At 37.9% G+C, this 21,570-nt stretch overlaps 2 protein-coding genes across 10 annotated transcripts in view; one reads left to right on the forward strand and one right to left on the reverse strand.

Moving 5' to 3' along the window:
• NBEAL1 (neurobeachin like 1) overlaps positions 1-13,154 on the forward strand; it is a 77,767-nt gene extending 64,613 nt beyond the window's left edge. For 7 of the 9 annotated variants that reach the window (XM_052676423.1, XM_052676431.1, XM_052676424.1 and 4 more), the window contains 12 exons: positions 202-319; positions 836-933; positions 1,144-1,260; positions 1,761-1,850; positions 1,997-2,106; positions 2,688-2,860; positions 3,312-3,406; positions 4,494-4,610; positions 5,284-5,445; positions 6,383-6,531; positions 7,168-7,397; positions 9,759-13,154. In XM_052676423.1, coding sequence (XP_052532383.1) covers positions 202-319; positions 836-933; positions 1,144-1,260; positions 1,761-1,850; positions 1,997-2,106; positions 2,688-2,860; positions 3,312-3,406; positions 4,494-4,610; positions 5,284-5,445; positions 6,383-6,531; positions 7,168-7,397; positions 9,759-9,835 — 1,536 coding nt within the window. In that variant the 3' untranslated portion in view covers positions 9,836-13,154. The remainder of the gene's footprint in view (positions 1-201; positions 320-835; positions 934-1,143; positions 1,261-1,760; positions 1,851-1,996; positions 2,107-2,687; positions 2,861-3,311; positions 3,407-4,493; positions 4,611-5,283; positions 5,446-6,382; positions 6,532-7,167; positions 7,398-9,758) is intronic. The other 2 variants (XM_052676430.1, XM_052676432.1) reach the window with 1 other exon arrangement.
• Positions 13,155-15,362: 2,208 nt separating this feature from the next.
• On the reverse strand, positions 15,363-21,570 carry LOC128077336 (alpha-aspartyl dipeptidase-like). Its single transcript, XM_052676442.1, has 8 exons — positions 21,428-21,570; positions 21,259-21,347; positions 20,395-20,469; positions 19,748-19,827; positions 18,500-18,673; positions 17,578-17,637; positions 16,673-16,755; positions 15,363-16,195 (listed from the first exon to the last, which is right to left on the reverse strand). Exons 1-8 carry the CDS (start codon positions 21,538-21,540, stop codon positions 16,123-16,125), a joined length of 747 nt encoding a protein of 248 aa, XP_052532402.1. The 5' UTR covers positions 21,541-21,570; the 3' UTR covers positions 15,363-16,122.

A 21,570-nucleotide genomic window follows, 5' to 3' on the forward strand; every position in this document is an offset into this window, starting at 1 on the left:
TCAACAGCTCTAGATGTGTTGCTTTGTATTAAATTTCCCTCTGGCAGTTGGTGCTTATGCCATATTCTATGCTTCTGCCCCATACATTAGTGTCCACTTAATTTGTGCATATGCTTATTTTAGGAATTTCTTTCACAGAAATCAGTAAATACTTCAAGAAGGAACAGCATTCTTACTATTGAGTGTTTTTTTTTCCTCTAGGAATCAGAGTATGTTTCTGCTCATCTTCATGAATGGATCGATTTGATTTTTGGCTACAAGCAGAGGGGACCAGCTGCAGTGGAGGCACTCAATGTGTTCTATTATTGTACTTATGAAGGTACAAAGCAGTATACTTTCCTGTCATTGTTATCAGAATTGTGGGTTTTCGGGTATTAGCTAGAAAGCACTTGATTTGTGATCATGCCATGTAGTAATATACAGTAAAGCAAGAGAAAGCATAACTTGTATTTGTCAGAATACAAGTTTCTTGTTCACTTGCCTAAAAGCATTCATAGGAAAGGCTTAGGAGTTGAGGCAAATTGAATAAAAAATATTGTGAATTAATATTAGTCTATTAACACCAAAAGTGAATTTTGGGTGGCTTTTGTGTGTAACACATTGCATGCATGAAGTGCATTAATCCATTTGACAAGTCAAAAAATCTGCATTTCTCACACTGACGGAGACAGTGGTGTTTTCAGGTTGTATTTTATATGAATGCATAGTTTGGAGGCTTTCCTGAGGGAAAGGGCAATGATGCTGTGATGAATTTGTGTTGTTTCTTTGCTAATCTTTTCTGTATGAATGGTTTAATTTCTTTTTTTTTTTTTCTTCCCTTCTTGCTGCAATCCAGGAGCAGTGGATTTGGATGCTTTAACAGATGAGAAGGAAAGGAAAGCTTTAGAAGGGATGATAAACAATTTTGGACAAACTCCCTGCCAGCTGTTGAAGGTAATGCTCTTTTCCTTCTCAGTCAAACCTTTGGTTAAATTGAACTGAGTTAGACAACTTATGAAAAATAAGTTTTCCACATTACCATTTCTAAGAATCACTGTGAGGGAAATTTAACATAGCGTTTTCAAAATAAGTTCATTTTCTTTCTGAAAGAAGTTGAGTGTCTGATTTGTCTAATTTGATACTTCTTCAAATCTCATCTTCCAGGAGCCCCATCCTCAGAGGTTGTCAGCAGAAGAGGTAGTGCAAAGACTAACTAGAAGTGATACCTCTACTCTGAATCTCTTCCAACACCTCACTGAACTGAAGTCATTCTTCATAGAGGTAGATGCATTATTTGAAGCTGATTAAAGTTTGATCTGAGACTTCTGATCTTGAAACAGAAAGCCATAAGCCATATGAAAGTAGACTTGCTTCCTATTTGAAGAAAATCCGTTCAAGTGCAATTTGTATGAAACTATCTTTTTAGTTAGTTTTAAAGAAGTTGAATCCCATAAATCTGTATCTGATGGACATGAATTTGAGTCTTGTTTGGGTATTAAGTTAACAACTAAATCATGAAAGCTAAGAACAGCGCTGGTGGTACCTGAGGATTTGCTAGGTTTGGTGACTAAACTCAAGGTTACATGGCAGAGCTAGGGTTTATGCCCTGGTGCTTGTGATGCTATATACCTGTATGAACTGAGTACTTGTGTGTCAATGCCCAACTGTACTTTAAAGGTCTGGTTTTGATTAGAGGATTTAGGTTTTAACTCTTCACAGACTCTACACTTGACCTTTACCTCTTGTGTATAATCAAATCAAAACTATGTCCTTTCTCTTAGGGAATCAGTGATGGTGTCCCCATTGTCAAAGCTGTTGTCCCCAAGAATCAGTCACGTTCCTTTATGTCTCAGGGAAGCCCAGAGATATTGGTAAGTTGCATGTGTCAATATTAATCTTGGAGAGTGCCAGCAGTCAAAATAAATAGGTACAAATGTGCTGCTTTGCCTTTTTTTATGTAAGTTCCAATACCAGAAAAAAAGTCTCTAGGTTTCATCAATTTTTCTAACTCTCGCAGGTAACAGCAAGTCTGAATTGTATTATTGGAACCCATGGTTGGCTGCCTTATGATAAAAACATCTCCAACTATTTTACATTCATCAAAGATACTACAGTGACAAATCCCAAGTAAGCAAATGATGAGGACGTGAGCTGAATGCATCTATAGTAATAAAATAGAGTAATTGTTTGATAGAAAATGGACTGTATTGTTTTCTTTTGGCTGAATTTCTAGCTAGGTATGCATCTTCTAGTGCTTAATATTACCTTTCTAGTAAAGAGCCCTGTAAGGGATATTTCATGGCACTTCATCTTTAGAGCTACTTCTCATTCTATTTTTCTAGTTATTTATTATAAAACATCATCTTAGAATTTGAGATGAATGCTCTTCATACAGTCTTAAAATACAGTGAAGGTGTAAGTTGTCATTGTTCTCTGATTTTTGAGAAGATTCCTTTTTTACTTTAAAATTACATTATTAGGGTAATTAGTTATTTGTACAGAACTATAAATTGCATGATTTAATCTGTTTTCCACTCTTGGCATTGACAGTGTTGCTGTGGATATCAAGGGGACAGAATTTTATCATTTTTTTTTTATAGCTTCTTCTATAGATTTCTTCTACAGAATTTCTTTTTTTAAAGATACAAGAATTTAAAAAGAAAGATTTGAACCAAGTTCACTCTTAATTGTTCATCATTTGCTTACAGAACACAGCGTAATATGAGTGGTCCTTTTGCACCAGGACTGGAGATCACTTCCAAGTTGTTTGCAGTATCTCATGATGCAAAACTCCTCTTTAGTGGAGGACACTGGGACAATAGCATCAGAGTAACATCTCTTACAAAAGGCAAGCTGGTTGGACAGCACATCAGGCACATGGGTTAGTAACTCTTTATATAGTGAAATGAAAGACTTTATGTATTGTTTGTATTTCTTGATGTTTGTATTTCTGCAAGAGTTAAAAACCAGTGAACCTAAACTGGCAGGTGCAGTAATCATAACAGAATGTCAGTGTAAGAACAGATTATTAGCTGAACTGTGATTATATGTAAATAGTTGAGTGACTTTTTAGTTGCTGTAGTAATTTAATGTAGTTTCAACATAAAGCTTGATGACTGTTGTTAGGGAACAAAGGTGATAGACACATTAGTACACCTGGTTATGTAATGGCTTCATTGGTTGATACAGCCTCATCAGTCGTTAGCATGGTAGAATGCTTCATGTTGACTGTAAATGAGGCTACACAGTGGACAGTCTGCATGCTCACCATCACACTGTGGTGAAATTACAGTTAAACTACATCAAATTCTTGTTGTTTCTCCTTCATCTAGATATTGTGACCTGCTTGGCGATAGATTACTGTGGAATTCATTTAATTTCTGGATCCAGAGATACAACCTGCATGATATGGCAAATAGTTCAGCAGGTGTGTTATTTAGGCTTACTCTGAAATACAGTTTCTGAATCCTTTTCTGTTTCGTTATCTTGCTATGATGGTTCATTGATTTCCCTTCTTTCAGGTTTAACAGCTTTAGCAGTTGCATTTTAGCATTGCATTTCCTCTGTGGAAAGTACTGGTGACTTAGACCAGGAATTAGCTAAGGTATCACTAGTCTGTTTAACTAGTTTTACACTGGCATTTCAGAATTCTTTAATGCTTTCACACTGTAAATGTGTACTTAAAAGTGTGATGTTATTTCCATTGTGGCAGTAGTGTTCTGCATGCTGCCACTTCTCTTCTGCTCTGCGTTGTTGCCATCTTTCTTAGCTCTTTATTCTGACACTTGTTCTGCAGTTCATGTGTAATCAAGGATTTCAGGACTTGGTGTTGGCAGTCAGATTTCTCTCACATTAGTTATAATGGAGACTCTGCAGAACTATACCTTCTTTACTATACCTTTGCTGCAAGCACAGCTCTTGCTTGAGAACTGGTCTGACCAAGTCTTTATATGCTGACAGTATACTTGCTGGAGCAAAAGCATTAAATCATCTTGACACCCTGCAATCGTGTGGGCAAATAATACACTGTTTTTAGTAATCATTATTGCAAAATTTCCACTGTATATCATACCAGTGGCAGTCACTTAGAAGTTTTATTTCCTTATTTTTCCCTAGGAAATCAAAGTTAATTTAGTTTTCAAGCAAAACAGGTATCATTTTCCTTGACCTTGTCTATGAAGGCAAGGCTTCATTCCAGGTTAAAATATAAAGAATTGAATAAGCTCAGATAAAGTAGTAGTGAGTGGGTGAACAAATGAATCCTGTTTGGAGTGCTCACTGTGGTCCTTGCACACCTGATCATCAGAAGGAATGCGATGGAATTGTCTTTCACCTCTACTTAATGTTTATATGTTCACTTGTTTCATTTCACTAAAAAGGGCTACTGACGTAAAAGGCAATAAATTGAAAGGAGTTGTTCCTTTGGTTTTGGCCTATGTCAAAGGTACCAGAAACTTATTTTAGTTTATCCTTCAGCTGCAAGAGAATGTCACTGCACTTTTTGTTACTCTCAGGGAGGAGTGCCTGTAGGCCTGACACCTAAGCCATTACAGATCCTTTACGGGCATACTGATGAAGTTACAAGTGTTGGCATCAGCACTGAGCTGGACATGGCAGTGTCAGGATCCAGGGTAAGCATCTTCATACTTTCACTTCTCTGCCAGTTCTTCAGTCCAAGCCTACAGTGCGTTTGATGTTAAGTACAATACCAAAAATGTTTTTTCACAATCTTTTCTTCAACCTTGCATGTCAAAAAGATGTGCTATCTCCCTTGCTGTCTAAGTCAGCAGTCTCTAAAGAGACTCTACACAGCATAGACCTCAACTAGTATGTCAAGTGAGTTTGCACTGATGAGCTTCAAAGTGTGTGAACTTACTTAGAGTACTTAAACTTCTCAGAGAAACAATTCTGCAACAGATTGTTCCCTGTTTGCCTAGCACCAAAGGCTCTTTACAGCTTCCTTGTATTCTGCCTTTCTGTACTGCACTGGCCGACTGCTGAGCTCCTGACTACCTAATGTGAATAATGCCTACTCAAAAATGTCTTGTAAAAATGGCTGAGTTCTTGTCTATCCTTTTCTTCTTGTTCTATTTGAATTTGTTTTTTCATATGCCATTACTACGTGGCCTCGACGGGAAGCATTCTTCATGCAGAGCCTTTAATGCTCGGAAGTCCTAATCCATAGTTGACTTTAAGTACTTTCAAAATACTTCATTTTTTAATAAATACTCATTGTGTGTGTTAGTGTAATTTACCTCAGAGCTTGCTGCTGAGTATCAGCTTACCTAAATTTGGTCTCTGCAGGATGGGACTGTTATTATCCGCACCATTCGGAAAGGTCAGTACATGAGAACTTTGCGACCACCTTGTGAGAGTTCTCTCCTGCTGACTGTTCCTAATCTGGCTGTGTCCTGGGAAGGCCATATCGTTGTCCACACCAGCATAGAAGGAAAGACCACTCTTAAGGTACTTAAGAATTACTTAGGTTCATGGAAAATCTGCTTCTTTTGCTAAAGACATCTAATTATAAATGTGCCTGATTTTATCCTCATTTCCTTAACTGTAGGACTTTTGTTCATACCATGTCTTTCCTTCTTATTTTGCCTGTGGATTTTAATTAAACGTGTTGAAAAGATGAATCACAGACACAGCATGCTGCTGTAAGCTTCGTGAACATCTCCAAACACGTGCAAGGAAGATGTCTTAAGAATGCACCAACAAATATTCCTGGGAGAGTTACTTTGAAATGCAAAACTAGGGGAAACATGCTCCATTACTCACAGAAGTAAAGCTTTATAAGGGGAACAATATGTTTTAAAGGCATGATGCCCAGGGAATATGCTGATGTGACTTAATTTTGTGTCAGAAAGGCAGCTATAATGTTCACAGTGTGATTTGTTCTGTCTGAGTAGCTGTGTAGTTGCTCTAACTGTATAACTTACGATTTCTATGAGGATGGGAACTTTTCTGGAAGAAAAATGTACTATAAACATAAGTGTACTAGTTGCACTGGCATGATAGGGAAAGATGAAACCAAGGTATTGCAAAACTGGAAGAACTGAAGGTGGTCGTGTTGGCTGTGTCTTCAGTACATCAAAAATTCATTGTTTTATCCAGAAAGTTCTCTCTGTAAAATAGGTGTGTTCCTTTCTGCTTCCTGATTGGGGGGTGAGGGTGTTGAAGATAAGAGGACTCTTTTCTTCTTCCTTAAGAAAAATCATCAAAAAACAGGGACCTGTCCATTAAACCTGCGGATGTTTCCAGAAAATTTGGGATTGATTAGATGGATGGGTGTGATGCTACCATGTTATGTCAAGAGTTAATGAAGAATAATCTCAAAAACTTCCATATGCGAGCAGGAATATATACATGCCCTCGGTGATGGATTTATTTTTTTTATTAGGATAAGAATGCATTACACCTCTATTCTGTTAATGGAAAGCATCTGGGTTCTGAGACTCTGAAAGAAGAAGTGTCAGATATGTGTGTGACTGGCGAGTATATTGTGATGGGCAGCTTACAGGGATTTCTTTCCATACGAGATCTCTACAGGTAATGTGCTTCTGAGTTTCTTATTGAGAAGCAAATACAGAGGTTTATTTAGTAATGTGGGCTCTCCTTGTGCTAATGGTATTAAAAATTGTGGGTTTTTCGGTGTATTAAAAAAAAAATTGTTTAAGGAGAACTAAGAATGTGAAAAATTAGGAGTTGTGCTAGGCCCCTTTCCCTGTAGGCATTTATCACAACCATCAGCCTGGAACTACTGTAGTTTAGGAAGAGCTGTGTCTGATACAGGCAAGCAGTGATTGTTCCTGTATTTGGTTAGTCACTGGGAGCTCATCAGCTACAGTGACTCATATAGTTCTTCTACACTGCTCTTACAGAGCTCCTTTGCAGAGAGATCTTTGTCACTTAAGCAGATGTGGGATTAATATTCCTCTTCTTCCACTGAGACTATCTTAATTTTCTGTATGACCCTCCTGTGCCCCTTGTCATCGGAGCTGTATTCTGATGTATGAGTTGATCTTTCTGTGGAATTTCATAATGGTCAAAATCACAAACTGAATCCTTGACAAACTATTTTGTAGTGCATCCCAAGGACCCTGTGGTCTCCACTGCTATGTGATGCTTTTCAATATGTAAAAATATACATGTAATTTAATTCTCTGTGGTTTCTGTTCATTTCAGCTTGAATCTGAGCATCTCTCCATTAGCCATGCGACTGCCAATTCATTGCATTTCTGTCACCAAAGAGTATAGCCACATCCTTGTTGGCTTGGAGGATGGCAAGTTGATTATCGTTGGTGTTGGCAAGCCAGCAGAGGTAAAGCCCACCATCAAGAACTTTTTCTACCGAACAGTGGGAAGTTCACTTATTTCTGCTTTCCAGTTGAGCAAGAGGTCTCCTCTATGGCAGGGTAAATTTAAAAGCAAGTTTCAGTTTTCGGTGGGGAAGAAATAACTTTTGAGACTGCTCTACTGAATTTTCTCATTAAGAGTCAAAGATATTTGGGGATCACAGATGGGAAGCTCAGCTGGACTAACTTTCAGACTTTGTCACTGACATCTGAATAAGACAAGTCATACTAGCTACTTTCTTCTGTATGTGTTAGTGTTGTCAGCTACTTTCTGACGAAATAATTTTCCAAAAGAAAATTGGAAACAAGAGCAAGCTCCTTTATTTTTCATGGTTTCCGTCAGGTGTCCTTTAATATGCACTGACTGACACTGGGGAAAAGATTACTTTTTAAGATTCTCTAATTGTAATGCATAAAGAATCTCTTGTGTAGATTCCCTATATGCTCTGGCTCCACGTGATGAATATAAATTTGTTAGTACTGCATATGCAATATCAAAGGCAGAGCCATCAAATAGGTGTACCCAGTTCTTGTGCAAAACAGATTTTGCTCTAAGTACTTGTCGTTATTTTCAAAGCACTTGAGTTAACTTAAACCTGCCTCTCTTTCTAATTCAATCTCCATTGTGCTGCAATGTATCTACTTGAAACTGTGATAATTGCTCCTGCATAACCTTCAGTATGTGTCAGAAGAGTTTGTCTTAACTTTATATTTTATTAATGCAGAGTGGCTTCATTTCTTAGTGTTTAAAGATGTTTTAGCTAGGAGATGCGCAGTTTAATACTTTAAAAAGGCTTCACAGAATTGATTTAGTTTCAGGAAATAGGGGAAGCTTCCAGCTGGACAGCTTTTTCCTACTGTAGAATTGATTAAAATCTGCTTATGGTGTTGTGAAATGTATGTTGTAACAGTAGTTTTTAAAGTCACTGCCAACTGTTTCCTGTTCCATAGAAAAAATCTTTTGTAGCCTGAAATGTATGCATCTCATTAGACTGAAGGCTTTCAGTTCTTAATCACTTTTTTTTTGTATCTCTGGAGAAGGTGCGGTTTCAAAGTCTGGATTCCTTTTGTGAATGTCGAGGCTTTCCAACAGTTTTTTTTTTTTTTTTTCAGGATTTTCTGTTTATAACTCAAATCTTCAAGCTCAATATCCATGTAAATAGATGATATATATATTTATACGTGCACACACATGTATATATGAAGAACAAAATTATGTCCTAGATTTTCTAGTTTTCTATAATGACAACAACAACCGGTATATTTGAAGAGTGTGTGTGGTGGGGCTATTTATTTATTTATTTGAATTTAGGAAGGAGTGTATGAATTAGAACTTTTTTTTTTTTTCGGAAGATCCTCCGTAGTTCTGGCTTTTGATGATGATAGGTATGTAGGTAGGGTTAAGGGAGATATGTTTTTTATTGTGGATCAAGTGAAATGCCCTTTAGTCTTTCTGCATTGATAGTATCCACTACGAAGTGAAGTATGTGTATTCTTAACAATTGCATAGCTGTTGGGAAGTTGTAGAAGTCAGTAGGATTATCACCCGCTAGCAGCATTGTGCCTTTTATAAAACCCTGCTGCTGTAACGATACAGTTCTTAAGCAAGCTTAATTTGTAGGCCTAATGGTCAAGAGCTGTTCTCAAGCTTGTGCTGTTAGGGCGTGCATCTTATATTATGAGGGATTTCAGCTGATTGATCACTACTGGCCAGTCATAGGACCTGTATTTAAGAAATGTGATGTTTCTTAAAAATTGTTGGCAGATAGCAGACTCTGGGTGCTGGTTTTAAATGGACTCTAGTTGTTATCTTTACTCATACATAATTCATATTGAATATTCAATGGTTTAAATTTTACTTTGAGCATTTCACAGATGATTTTTGGAGGACTGTAAATTTGAGACCAGATATGCTTGTTTTCCTTCCTTCACTCAGTTATCACTGCCCTGCATTATTCCATCACTTAGAGGTGATAATCAAGAGTCCATCTTGGTTATCTTTACCTTCTCAATTCTATCACTTTTGTTTGTACTCTCTAAAATAAGAGTCTTTTCTGCTAATTTGGTTCACTTCTGTGAGACATCAATCTCTTCTCATCAAAATACCTGAACTCAACACTAAGCTGTTTAAAATAGATTCAGAATTAAATCGGAATTACTTGGCAATATCCCTTTAACTGTTCACAATCAAAGACAACAGGTGTTAGTGTTTTGTCTGTTATTTGTTTTTTTTGTCAGTCCCAAGAATCATTCCTAAGTGTAATTTTTGGTTTGTTTTTAATAACTTTTGTTAGTGTAACTTTGTTTATTAGTATATTGTAGTGTCTGCATTTCACCAGAATCAGTGTCTGAAGTTCCTTTTTAATTTATTCGCCTTATCCCTTCCCCTTCCTTTTGTTTCTCTGAATTACTTTTAAACAGATGCGCTCAGGTCAGCTTTCCCGAAAGCTCTGGGGATCAAGCAAACGGCTCAGCCAGATTTCATCAGGAGAGACTGAATATAACACTCAAGATTCCAAGTGATTGCTGCTTCTACCTTCTCTCATGGATTCCAGAAATACATTTTATATTTTGGTCACTTTAAATGTACATCTGTTTTCAGGGGCTTCACTCTCTGTCTGTTGAAGATGAACCTATGGTAGAGGTATAGTAAAAAGCATATGTACTCATGCAAGTTAGCTTGCTTGCATATTTTTTCTTAACCACATTGATTTGGTTACAACAGAATCTCTCTCTAAATAGCTGCTAAAACAGGGTTTCAGGGAAAAAAAAAAAAAACAACCAAAAAGCAGCCAAACAAAAGGAAATGGACACAAAAACCAAAAACACCAGACCTCCAAACCCAAGCCTTGCTAATTGAACCAAAAATAAGTAGTATTTGATTTAAAACTGGCTCTATTAGCCAGATGCTCCTTGACCACAAGAAAGATACTTGGCAGTGCTTTGAGAGCACTAATTTTCCAACAGTGAATTAACTCTGTTACAGCGGTACTATTCAAAACTGCTATAGTTGACAATTATGATCTTTTCATTATGTCTTTAGACCAATGAATAACTTCTTGTGATTTATTCCTGTAAATGGCCATTGCTGTCATCTTTTGTGTAGTTTCAGTTTTAGGCTGTCTGCAAGGAGCATCTGTGTTGTACTACTTGATTATCAAAAATTCTTAAAAGTACCGACAGGAGTAACTTCAAAGGATTTGAAGGTGGTGGATGAGCTGAAGGAGGTAGGAAAACTTGCTGCTAAAGATTATTTATATTTTTAAGTAGAATAAAACAGGAAGGAATCCCATAATACAGTTAATATCTTGAAGAAATCCAGAGGAGGAATTGCATATCCATGTCAGTTCAAGGTCAATCTTTATTAGTAAGGCAACTCCTGCAAAGGAAAAACAAATTCTATTGCAAAATCATTATAACATTACAGCAGATTAAATAGCACCTGTTTTTTTTCTTGGCTTAGTATTCACCAAAGCACTTGCTAGCTGTACTTTTTTTCTGTTAAACAAGCAGGAAAATAGTGTGCCTGTTTTCAAGATGTGTTTAATAGTGGTGAGAAGAAAATATCAGATCTGTACATGCTCATTACACAACAAAACAGTTTTTAATTAGATGCTATATTTTCGAAAAGCCATTATTGAATGTTTTCTTAAGCAATATATGATAGAGGAGTGTTTTCCTATCATTCTGGCCTTTTTAATAATATCAGTGATATAAATTATAATCCCCATCCTGTTAAAAGCCTGGTGCTGAGGGAAAAATAAGATTTTTTGACTGGCATGAGAAGGTATGTGTGTATATGTGTCTGTGTGTATATATGTATATACATGTATGTATGTCTATTAAAAAGAGAATATCATTCCTCTTGCATCTTTCTGATGCAAGTAGAGTACAGATAAAAAGCAGAGTTAGAAGTGGTTTGATAATATGTTCCCTTTTGGCTACCATTCTCTTCCCTCTGCCATCACCTTTTTGTTATTTCTATTTATTTATGGAAATGAATGTGCGATGTACCTCCTATAGAGATTATCAGATATATATTCCCTGTGACTGGGGACCTGATGAACTACCTGAGGAACTCCATTGTGTATAATCTCATTTCATTAACTTTTGGCACAATATTTATTATCTTTATTTCTACATGGTTAATCCCTGTTCCTGGAAAAAGATAATTTTTTAGAAGTTCAGTTAGTTTCACTAAAACTGTATTCTCTTCCTCAATGTCTTTATTTCAAAAAAAAAAAAAAAAAAAAAAATCCTCTTGTGGGGATTCCCCATGTTCTGGGGAATAATGTTATTTTTTCTTAACTTTAGAGGAAATAAATCAGACTAGTGAGAAAAAATGGGTCTATCCATAGTTGCAATATTCTAATTAATCACTGTGACAGACTGGATTGTCTAGAAGGTTAAGAAAAAAGAGTAATTTCTGAGTCACCTGCCAAGAGAGCATTAAATTTCTGAAAGTGAAGTGGTTCATTTTTTTTCAGACTCCATACTTTCAAAGTGAGAACTGCTTTTGTCAATTGCCTATCCAGGAGGAAGAATAAGGTGATTCTGGAAGTATAAAGTATGCACATCAGAATGTGAAGTAAGCTTGTCCGTAATGATTTCATGAAGAAGGGATTTCAGGGGAAATCTTTGGAGAGTAGTTTTGGGACGTTGCAAAAGAACTCACTTGGGGCATTACATTGGTTTTTATAAGTATGCAGATATGTTCTATTTAAATGCATATATGAAGTTAAGGGTATGAATGCAGAGGAAGGGAGAGGCAATAACATTTCAAGTTAGTAGAATCAAGTAGAGAAAAAGCAAAACTGGTTCTTTTATAGTGTTTGTGAAGAAAATCCTTATCACTTGCTCAGAGGTTCACAAATGTTTGAAAAATGTCTTATTGTGTTTAGGTTATGTTTATACAAGAGAATAATTTTAATAATTTAATATTCAAGAATAGTGAATGCAGTGTGTTAGCTTACGTAACGTGTAATGTAGTTGCAGCAATTGGGGATGGGAGGACTTCTGGTGAGGAGCTTTGACATTTGAGTACCATTGTTTCAGGTCATTGTGAGTATTAGGTGATCATCAGTATATCTGAGGTTGAAATGTGGACAGTTTTGGAGCAGATTTGATAACAGCTTGTGCTCTGCACAAAACAGCAGAATGAGAAAAGGTGAGCTCTGAGCTACTTCATCTTCTATGCAGAATAGCAACGTATGTTACCTTTTCATCTTGTACACCCCTCATCCTGAAGGATTGTGTACACCGCCACACAGTCAATACTCTTGCTAGACCTGCTGGAAAGTCCCCAGGGGTTCTAAGGTCTGCACTTTGCCTTTATCTGAAAACAGCTTTAAATAAAGATATAGGTAGTAGTAAGTTTGAGCAGTAGGTGGCATTTTGCTTAATTTCTTTGTGTCTTTCAAGTAGAAAATCTTTTTATTTCTGTCAGCTGTTCAGGCTAATTGAATTGCAGTCTATTATTGCAGTACAGAGTATATGACTCAATTATTGATCTTCCTTTTACTTTCCTCAAGCCAAGTAGAGCATATTGTTTTTCATGTTGAGTGAGACATTTGTGAAATTAGATTTAAGTGTAAAAAAAGTGAAGCTGTGAGACAAAAAGTATTCTGATTAGGAATTGAGAATAAACAGTGCAAAGTTATTTTGTAACACTACATTTGTCTAGATCTTCTAGTTGCTACTTCCTTTCATTTCTATTTTGAAACATCCTTAATAATGTTTATCAAAGCTAGAGATACACTTACCTCTGAAGCCAAGTAAGGAAGTGTGTAAATATATATTAAAAAAAAAAAAAAACAACTGAAAACTTGCTTTTGCTATTTGTATATAAATTAGATTGAGAAGTTAGCAATATTGAATAAATTCTTCCTAGCATTTGAAATTGCATACCAAAAGATGATATTTAAAAGACATTTCTCTTTCAAGTAAAACATTTGTTAGATTTCTCAGTTGGCTTGTAATTCTTGATACTATTTCTAGTATTTTACCTATAGTGAAGAATCTTGTCTAGCCTTGGCAGTTTTTATACTATACCAGCATTCAGAAAGTGAAATGTTTGCAGTTCAAGTTAGCATCAGACTTAGATGAATTATACCACATCAATATACTTGTCTACTACTCCGTCATAGAGTCATAGACTATCATGAAACTGTATCTTCTGTCATCTGTGTACCTTACGAACACCAGCACAAAATGATAATCTCAGTCTTAAATTAACTGCATTTTTCTTGCATATAAATATATAGCCTAATACCCTAAGGCCTGATCTAATAAATATTGCTAGATAAAAACACTGTGTAGGGTCACATTTAATTTGGCGGGAATTTAAGCATGTACTTCGGTGCTTTTGCAAATGGGCTCTTTATGCCTTTTGGTTTAAAACCTATGTAGTATTCAGTGATAAATGTGACACTGTTAGTAATCAGTTGCCTATGAAGTTCCTGCTAAGGAGTGACTTAAGCTGTGCAAATGTATACACTCTAGTTACTAGCATATATTACCAAAATCTCCAGAAAGTATTACAGACGGTTGAAGACAGTTCTTAAATGAGATATACCACAAAGTGCTACACTTCTGCAGACTTTCTGTTTTCATTCACTGAACTTGATCATTGTTTTTGTGAATGGTCAGTCAGATTTGGTGCTGTAATAGGTAACAGCACGGCAACTACAATGAAGCTAATGAAGAGACTTTAATACAACAGACTGTATTAACTTGCTTTGCTTTAAAATTGTGTTTGTTTGGCTAAGTCTAAGCAGATGCAGGCAGTGATACAAGAGGTACATCTTCCTTTTGGGGAGAGAAAAATTTTGTGCAATCTCATGTATGTAGGTTCGTTATATACCAATGCCAGACTTAACCAAAGTGTTTGGAAGATGCCTTTCTTTCCATCCCAGGGAACAAATTTCTTGTTATTAATAATTGCTCTTGTTAATGCATACTTGTAAAAGAAAGCCAGCTTCTACAGTTAACAATCAGTAGAACACCATCTCCTCCTTCGGTACTATAGTTGTCAGAATGCAGAAAGGCCTCTGAGTGGCAGCATAGCATCATTCACAGTTTACTGTTCAGTCAGCTGTATTATTCATTTCACTGAAGTCTTGAACGCTCTACAGGTATGCTTGTACTGTTTAATCAAAGACAGTCTCAGTTTTTGTCTCAAAGACAATCCAGTTTTTGCTCACCTTTTTGTTGTGCATCACTGGAAGAATACTGATGTTTTTAGTTACTGTTTACCAAAATGACTCAAAAAGAAAGAGTTCCTCCAGTTGTGTGTGCTTTCTATTTTCGTTTGATGGAATTGGGTAACTTGGAAAGTAATTCCAGACCTTCCAGGTCTGTGACTGGGCTCTGTGCAGAGACTGTTGTAACTAATTTCTGGTCCCGAAAGCATGATTGTCAGTGCAGATTATGGTTTAATGCTGCTAAGATGTCTTAAGATGGAAAGACAAAACATCTAGCCATGAGTACCACAAATCTAAATGAAGTTAGAAACCATTTATTGATTTAATTTCCTATCTAGTCAGCATTTTCTCATGAGAGAGACTTTTTTTTGCATTGCAGTAACTGTTTATTTTAAACTTAAATCTGTACCTCGTAATACTGCTTTAGTTGTATGCAGCTGTCATCTATTAAAGAAAGCTATGAGGAGGGGAAAAAAACAAACCAAAACAATAACAAAACAAGGAAAACTTGCTACATGTGTCCTGATCCAACCTTTAGTTATGCAGGAGCATCTTAATGTAAGATTAGGCAAACGCTGCTTTTAGACTTTCCTCTCACTGGTCAGTCTTCTGTTGGAAGTTTTGCTGCTACTCAAAGTTTCTTTGATGAAATTCAGTAAGAAATTATTTGATATGCTTCAGCATTTGTTTAAATTTATAAAGCTAACAAGGCAGTGCAAAGGCCTTATTTAGAGCAACAGTTAATAATGTCTTCTGACTCTTACACATTGTGCAATTGTGGTTACAAATGAATTTTTAAATGCCAAAAAATGCCTTTTCTTAAAAAAAAAAAAAAAAAGTTAACTGTTAGGTCTGAGGAGTATTAAGTATGTACTTTTGAAAATGAGCCTTCAGGCACTGTAACAAACTTGCTGTTAGTCTTCTGTGCAATATCTCTTTCCCTTCTGGGTGCTTTAAGTGTATACTGTATGTCTTATTTCGGTTTGATCAATATGTTTTGAGAGTGTGTATATTAGCTAATGATGGAATTTTTTTTCTGTACAGCATGGTGGAAGATGTTTTAAAATTTTGCACTTTTCTAGGATTTGTGAGTTTGTAACCTAACAATTTTTAACATGCACAATTTTGTACATAATTAGCACTGTATATATTTAAAATGAGTATGATGCCAATAAAAATAACTGAATGCAAAAGTTCTCACTTTATTAATTCTGCAAAAATGAAGCTAATGCTGTAAGAGGACACTAAATGAACAATTGCTTTATTACACAGGTAAAACAAGGCAGAAGAAAGAGCTGACTCTTAATTGTGTTAAGGTAACTTTCTTTGAGAGAGGAATCAAAGTGGAGATGTGAACATACAGAACTTTTCAGAGTAAGAGTACTATTCTTATTCAAGCATTTCAATAAAGCATGTCTTTGCTGGGAAGGAGAGATTGTCTAAGAAGTGAGCAGGGTGGCAAAGAAGAGCCTAGTAATGCATATTTAGTTTTATTTATAAAGTTAAGGCTGTCTACCCACTCTTGTACTGCAAGCATTTCTTCCATTCTTCACGTGCTGACTTTTGCTGTAGAATATGCAAGGCTACTGGAAATTGCTGTCAATCAGCAAGAAACTGAAATCTGTTCCAGGCTCATGTTCAGTTGGTTTCTTACCTCTGTAAACAAAATAAACCATGCTGTAAGTTTGAACAGCAGCTAGGTCTACTGATCTTCCATTTGTTATTAATGACAGAACAAGGATCTTCTGCTTGGTATTAGGGATAGAACAAGGTTCCCTTCCTTGTATTCATCATGAGATACACATTTTAGACTTTGCAGTAATGTTCATACAACTAACGGCCTGAATTCTCTTGTTCTAGAGTACATTAGGACCAAAGTAGCATTTCCCCAGCCTTGAGTACAGAGCCCAGCTGGAGTATTGGGACGCTCTAGATGAATGGTGGCTATAGCTTAGAAACATAGGCGTTGTCATACTAACTGCTTTTTTGGATCACTAATCAGTATTCGTGTTTCTTCTGAACAGAAATGGAAGCAAAGTGTTAAGTGACTTGAGTAATGAGGAAGAGGCAGTGTGTACCAGGAGTCTAACCAAGTCTCTCTCTCTTTCACTCAAATTCAAATGAAGCATTTACCTCAAAAAAAGCCTTGCTCCTGTCACTCCTTGCAAGGTGGCTTTGTCTCCTTCCACAAGCAGCATTGCACCTTCCCGCAAGCCCTAATATAGGTTTAAAAAAAAAACTTTATTTGCAATCTGAGAGGCTAGAGCACTTTTCCCGTTAGGCCAGTTTTAAGTGCAGTGCTTCATGACTATTACTTGCTTATTTTTAACAAAGATACAAAGACAAAGGTGAGTTATCTTGTTTTAGAAGCCAGTTTTCCCGTGTATTTGATAGCCTTTTGAAGAAGGCTATACAAACCACTACAGAGAAAAACAAAACCAAACAAATATACATTCCACAATTACTTCTGCTGCTGCTACTCTTGATCTGGTTTTGTTGAAGCAACGGTAACCCAGGTTTATCCTCTCTGTCCCTACACCAGCTTTGAGTTTGAAACTTGGTTCCTGGCTTCCCAGACATGCTGCTACTACAAATGTATTGAATTGTATTATTTACTGAATGGGCAAACGAAGATACCTCCAGAGATTAAAACAACATTTAAGGTAAGAATATGTCCAAAAAATGAAGGGGAGGTATCTTACCCATCTGCATGCTTACTACCAGCAACATACAATGTATGCCTGGCAACCAGTGACTGGGACAGATCGGAGCTGTCTAAAATCCTAGGGCTTGGCAACAAGGCTTCAAGCATCTAACAGCCCGAAAGCATTTTACTTGTTATAATCCATTTTCTAAAAGTGAGAAAATCAAAGGCTGTAGCTGTTTAGCAGGACTATAACTAATCTTCCCTGCTGCAGTTCTGGAGAGCTTGTTAGGAACAGAGTTTCACACTGAAAGCTAGCAAGGACAAACTTTAAAATGCTTGCCATGCTACAGACATAAAGACATAACCTTCCTTACTGGAAACTACAACTCACCAGAACTGGAGGGGTGTTTGGTTCTTCATGATATTGGCGAATTCTTTCCTCTCTTGTTTCCTGCAATAACAAGTGTAGATTTAGCTGCCCAGAGAGTGAAGTAGAACTTGGAGCCATTCAAGTAGTATAATGTTGAATAACATCTTAAAATTAAAAAAAGCAGGCATTCCCATCTAAAAGAACGTTTTGATTAGACTAATGTATTGACAAAAGTGGCAGGATTGGCTTTAGTAAATAGATTTACCCTTGATGACTAGCAGCAATTGCTGTAGGTTGATCAGATAGAATCTGCCTGGTCCCAAGCCTGAAAACATGTTTCCAGCCAATTTATTTATTTATTTTTATTTTTTTCAAATGTTCTTTATGTGCTCACTCAAAATAAGAGATGATGAAGATGGTGAAAGCAGATGTATGCGCTGCCTTGTTTGTGAAAGATGATAGCCATAGATTTCTACTAATTATCTGTTCGTTTCATCTTGAGTAGGAATTATCTGAAGAATTTCCTTCTCTGAATGGCTCTGCCATGTTTCCTGAGTGCTACTGCTTTTGAACTGAGCAATGGCAGTTAAGGAAATCAAACCAGGAGGATTTGTCGGTAAGGAAACGTAGGAATACAGCAGGCATTGGTACAGCACAGAGCTTCTACAGTCCTCTCAGTAAAACAGCAAGTTATTTACAGGGAAAGACTGAAGACTGATGCCTTATCTAGAGACAAGCAAGTAGGTTTCACATTAATGTTGCATTGCCAGCTCCCCTTCCTACTCAAAAGCTTTAGGAGGGATTAAAGTCTTATTGCCTCTTTGGCATTTCCATCTGATCTAGGGAACAGTTGTTAGTCAATGTCTAGCTTTGTAAGCCCTTGCACATGCATGCTATTGTTAAACCTTGGCACTCTGTGTTAACTCTGGTATGCTTTACTTACGCCCATGTGAGTGCTTTTAACATCTGGATCCAGGTAGTGAGGGTTAATGTTAAAAGGAACTAAACCTAGGGCTTGCAGGGAAGGTGGATAAACAATTGGCATGTCATTGGTAGTGTTGATGCTGACAGTAGCAACGTTAGTTCCTGCACTGGATCCCATGTAAGGAATCCCATCCTGAAAGAAAAAAGCAATGATTAGTATGCAGTATCACAATTGACAACTGCATGTTATAGCATCTTCTGTCAAAATTGGAGACTCAGCAGCAAAGTCAGACATCTAGCTCATTTTGCTGCTAATTTTACAGGTGAAAAGCAGAAATGCAAGAGCTCAGGGTTTGCGGTGGGCAGCAGTTTATACGTATAATGGTTGTCAGAGAGCCAACTATTGGATGTCACTATAGGCATTAGGCTTTGCTTTTAAGAGAGGAGACTTATCTACATTACAGTTGTAGAAAATATCTGAAACAGGTGAACTATCTGCTCTTTAGGAAATCAGATCTGAAGCCAAAAACCATTCTGACACACCAGAAATTTGTATATTAAGATGGCCTACCTGACCTTTCTTCTTGTCAGCTGGCCTTTTTAAACATAAAATGGTTTGCATAAATTTGTCTGAAGTTACAGTTTCATAATACTGAGGGAACACCTTGCTTTGGTCTTTTTCCTTGGATGGTCTGTTTTTGCTGTGCCTTACGAGATTAACCAAGCCAGAATGGCTGCTGATAGGAGGGGGCTCAATGATGCTCATACGTTGCGATTTTAGATAAAGGAAATACCGAAGGTGAATACACCACTTTATTTTTTCTTTACTCTATAGAAGGCACATGTAGATCCAATTCTATACTTGGATTATCATTAGGCAATGTGAAGCTTGAACACATCTGTATCAAGCCACAGAGTAGACAAGCTGAGAAACAGGGTTTCTGACCAACGGTTGAGTCCCACAGTGCTCTTCATTGGTGTATGTTGAGGGGCTTACTTCTATATTACAGCACAGCATTGTACATCCCAAGGTCTTGCAGTTCTAAATCTGGGAAACTGCTGGAGAAGGAAAATTTGACCCTAGGCTTTTCAGGATTCCATGGCTAACAGAAGCTTCATTTGGGCACAGATTTCAGTTCACCGGCTTGCATGAAATGCCTTCTATTTAAGTACATTAGAAACAAAGATGTAGAATCTACTTGTATTTCTCTGAACAAATGCTTATTTGTTTGTCATTTAGCCTCAGCCGATGTCATCTAGTTGTTACCTCAAGAACTCGTTTCCTGATCTCTTGTATCAGTCTGTTGTCATAGAGAGCTTTCAAGAGACGGAATGTATTGCCACCTCCTGCAGAAAAAGTATCCAACTTATTTAACATGCTTTACTCTGAATTTTACATAGGTGCCACTACAGACTTGCCAGACTCAGATTGGTTCAGGACCATATTCTGCTTTCAGCAGCAGTAAAACCAGAAGCTTTGGAGAAATGCTTATTTGGCAGGCCATGGGCTCGTGCCCTAACTCCCCTTCCTAACTCTGATGCTGGCTGTTTGTCAGCAAATAGTACTCTAATACCCTGGAGTATATTAGGACTGCTCAGTCCAACCACAGTAGGCCTCGCTCCTCTTAGTCCTGAAAAAGTGATAATTTATCTAAAATCATGTTTTTAATGTTGAAGGGCTGTTTAAGTGAGTAATTTAAAACTTACTAGAGAAGCAGTTCCATTGATTAAATCCCACCTACTTCCATTCCCACCATTAAATTCAGGGTCTTAATGTTCACAAACTACTATTTTCTGCAGCTTCTAATAGTAAGGCAGGACTTTTCCATTCTTTTCTCTGTGCTGTCAGTTCTACAACAGACTAATACAGTGTCTTATGTAAACCTTCTTTATGGAGCAAGAAGTAAGACTTACCAATGAATATTGCTTCAGATTTTCTTACAGCTTCCACTGGATCACAAGATTCATGAATGCTGTCCAGCTCATAACCTTAAATTAGAAGTTATTTACCTTTGCCGCTTCCCTTGGGAGGAAGAATGTACATTGGGTGCTTCCCTCCTGTTATTTCCCACCCCACTTCAAGCCAAATGTCTCACAGTAAAACCAGGGAAATCTTAAGGGCTACTGCAAGGGTATAATGTGTACCCTACATTAGTGTAGGGCTTCTGTATCCCCATCCACACTAAAACCAATGTTAGCTGTATGGAGACGTTGCTCAGCATTGCAAAAAGCAGAGCACTTTGCTCAGAAGGGGCTAGCTCAGTGCAAATTGCTATCTCAAGAGAGGAACACTGCTACTGTTCAGCTTGGACATGGGACTTATTGGGCTGTGCCAGCAGTGTTCTGATTTGAACCTATTTTTTATAATGGCTAAAATGTTTGGCTTTGACAGGTTTGCTCTGCTCGGTTCACTGCATGTAGTAAGGGCCAGGAGCCCCAGATGGGCATTTGACAGCAGCAGTCTTCCTGCACAAGGAGGAGTGGTGTGACACCCAAGGATGTGAGTACTGGTTGTTACTGGGGTAACGGGTCCAAGGTTATCCTGAGCAGTGCAGATAAGAGGCAGTTACTGCAATAGACCAGTCTGGAAAAAATCTTTGCTCAAGGCTCACTGCAAAAAACTTCCTCTCCGAAGGCGTTAGAAGCGTTTGCAACAAGATTTTTGCAGAGGCCTCTTGGGCGCCTCCTCCGATGCCGCAGCCCGCCTTCCCCCCGCGGACAGAACCGAGGCGGGGTGCCCCGGGGCGGCTCGGGCCCGCGCCTCAGGGCCCGCCTTACCCAAACTCGCGAACTTCTCCCTGGCGGTGCGGGCGTAGGCGTCCCGGTCGTGCAGCGCGTAGGGCACGAAGAGCACCCGCTTCACCTTCCTGGGAAGATAGAAGGGAAAGGGCGCTGGAGCCCGGCGGGGCGCGGCCCGGCCTCCCCCCCCCCCCCACTCGGCACTTACTCCCCGAAGAAGCTCTGGATGTGCTGCTGGCAGTGGCCCAGGTACCCCCCTCCGTGCAGGGTGGAGTTGGAGACCAGCAGCAGGCGCCGTGGGCAGCCCATGCCCGCCCGCATTCGCGGCCCGGCCCGCCCCTTCCTGCCCCG

The sequence above is a fragment of the Tympanuchus pallidicinctus genome, unplaced genomic scaffold, assembly GCF_026119805.1.
Source record: "Tympanuchus pallidicinctus isolate F22 unplaced genomic scaffold, pur_lepc_1.0 scaffold15, whole genome shotgun sequence".
Classification (NCBI taxonomy): domain Eukaryota; kingdom Metazoa; phylum Chordata; class Aves; order Galliformes; family Phasianidae; genus Tympanuchus; species Tympanuchus pallidicinctus.

What these genes read in the sequence shown, in the direction of transcription:
- LOC128077336 (XM_052676442.1), bottom strand. Translation starts at nt 21,540, where the DNA reads ATGCGGGCGGGCATGGGCTGCCCACGGCGCCTGCTGCTGGTCTCCAAC. An exon ending in GGAGAAGTTCGCGAGTTTGG is followed by an intron (nt 20,470 to 21,258) that starts GTAAGGCGGGCC and finishes TTCTAATTTAAG; the next exon opens with GTTATGAGCTGGACAGCATT. An exon ending in CAAACACCCCTCCAGTTCTG is followed by an intron (nt 16,756 to 17,577) that starts GTGAGTTGTAGT and finishes AACCTATATTAG; the next exon opens with GGCTTGCGGGAAGGTGCAAT.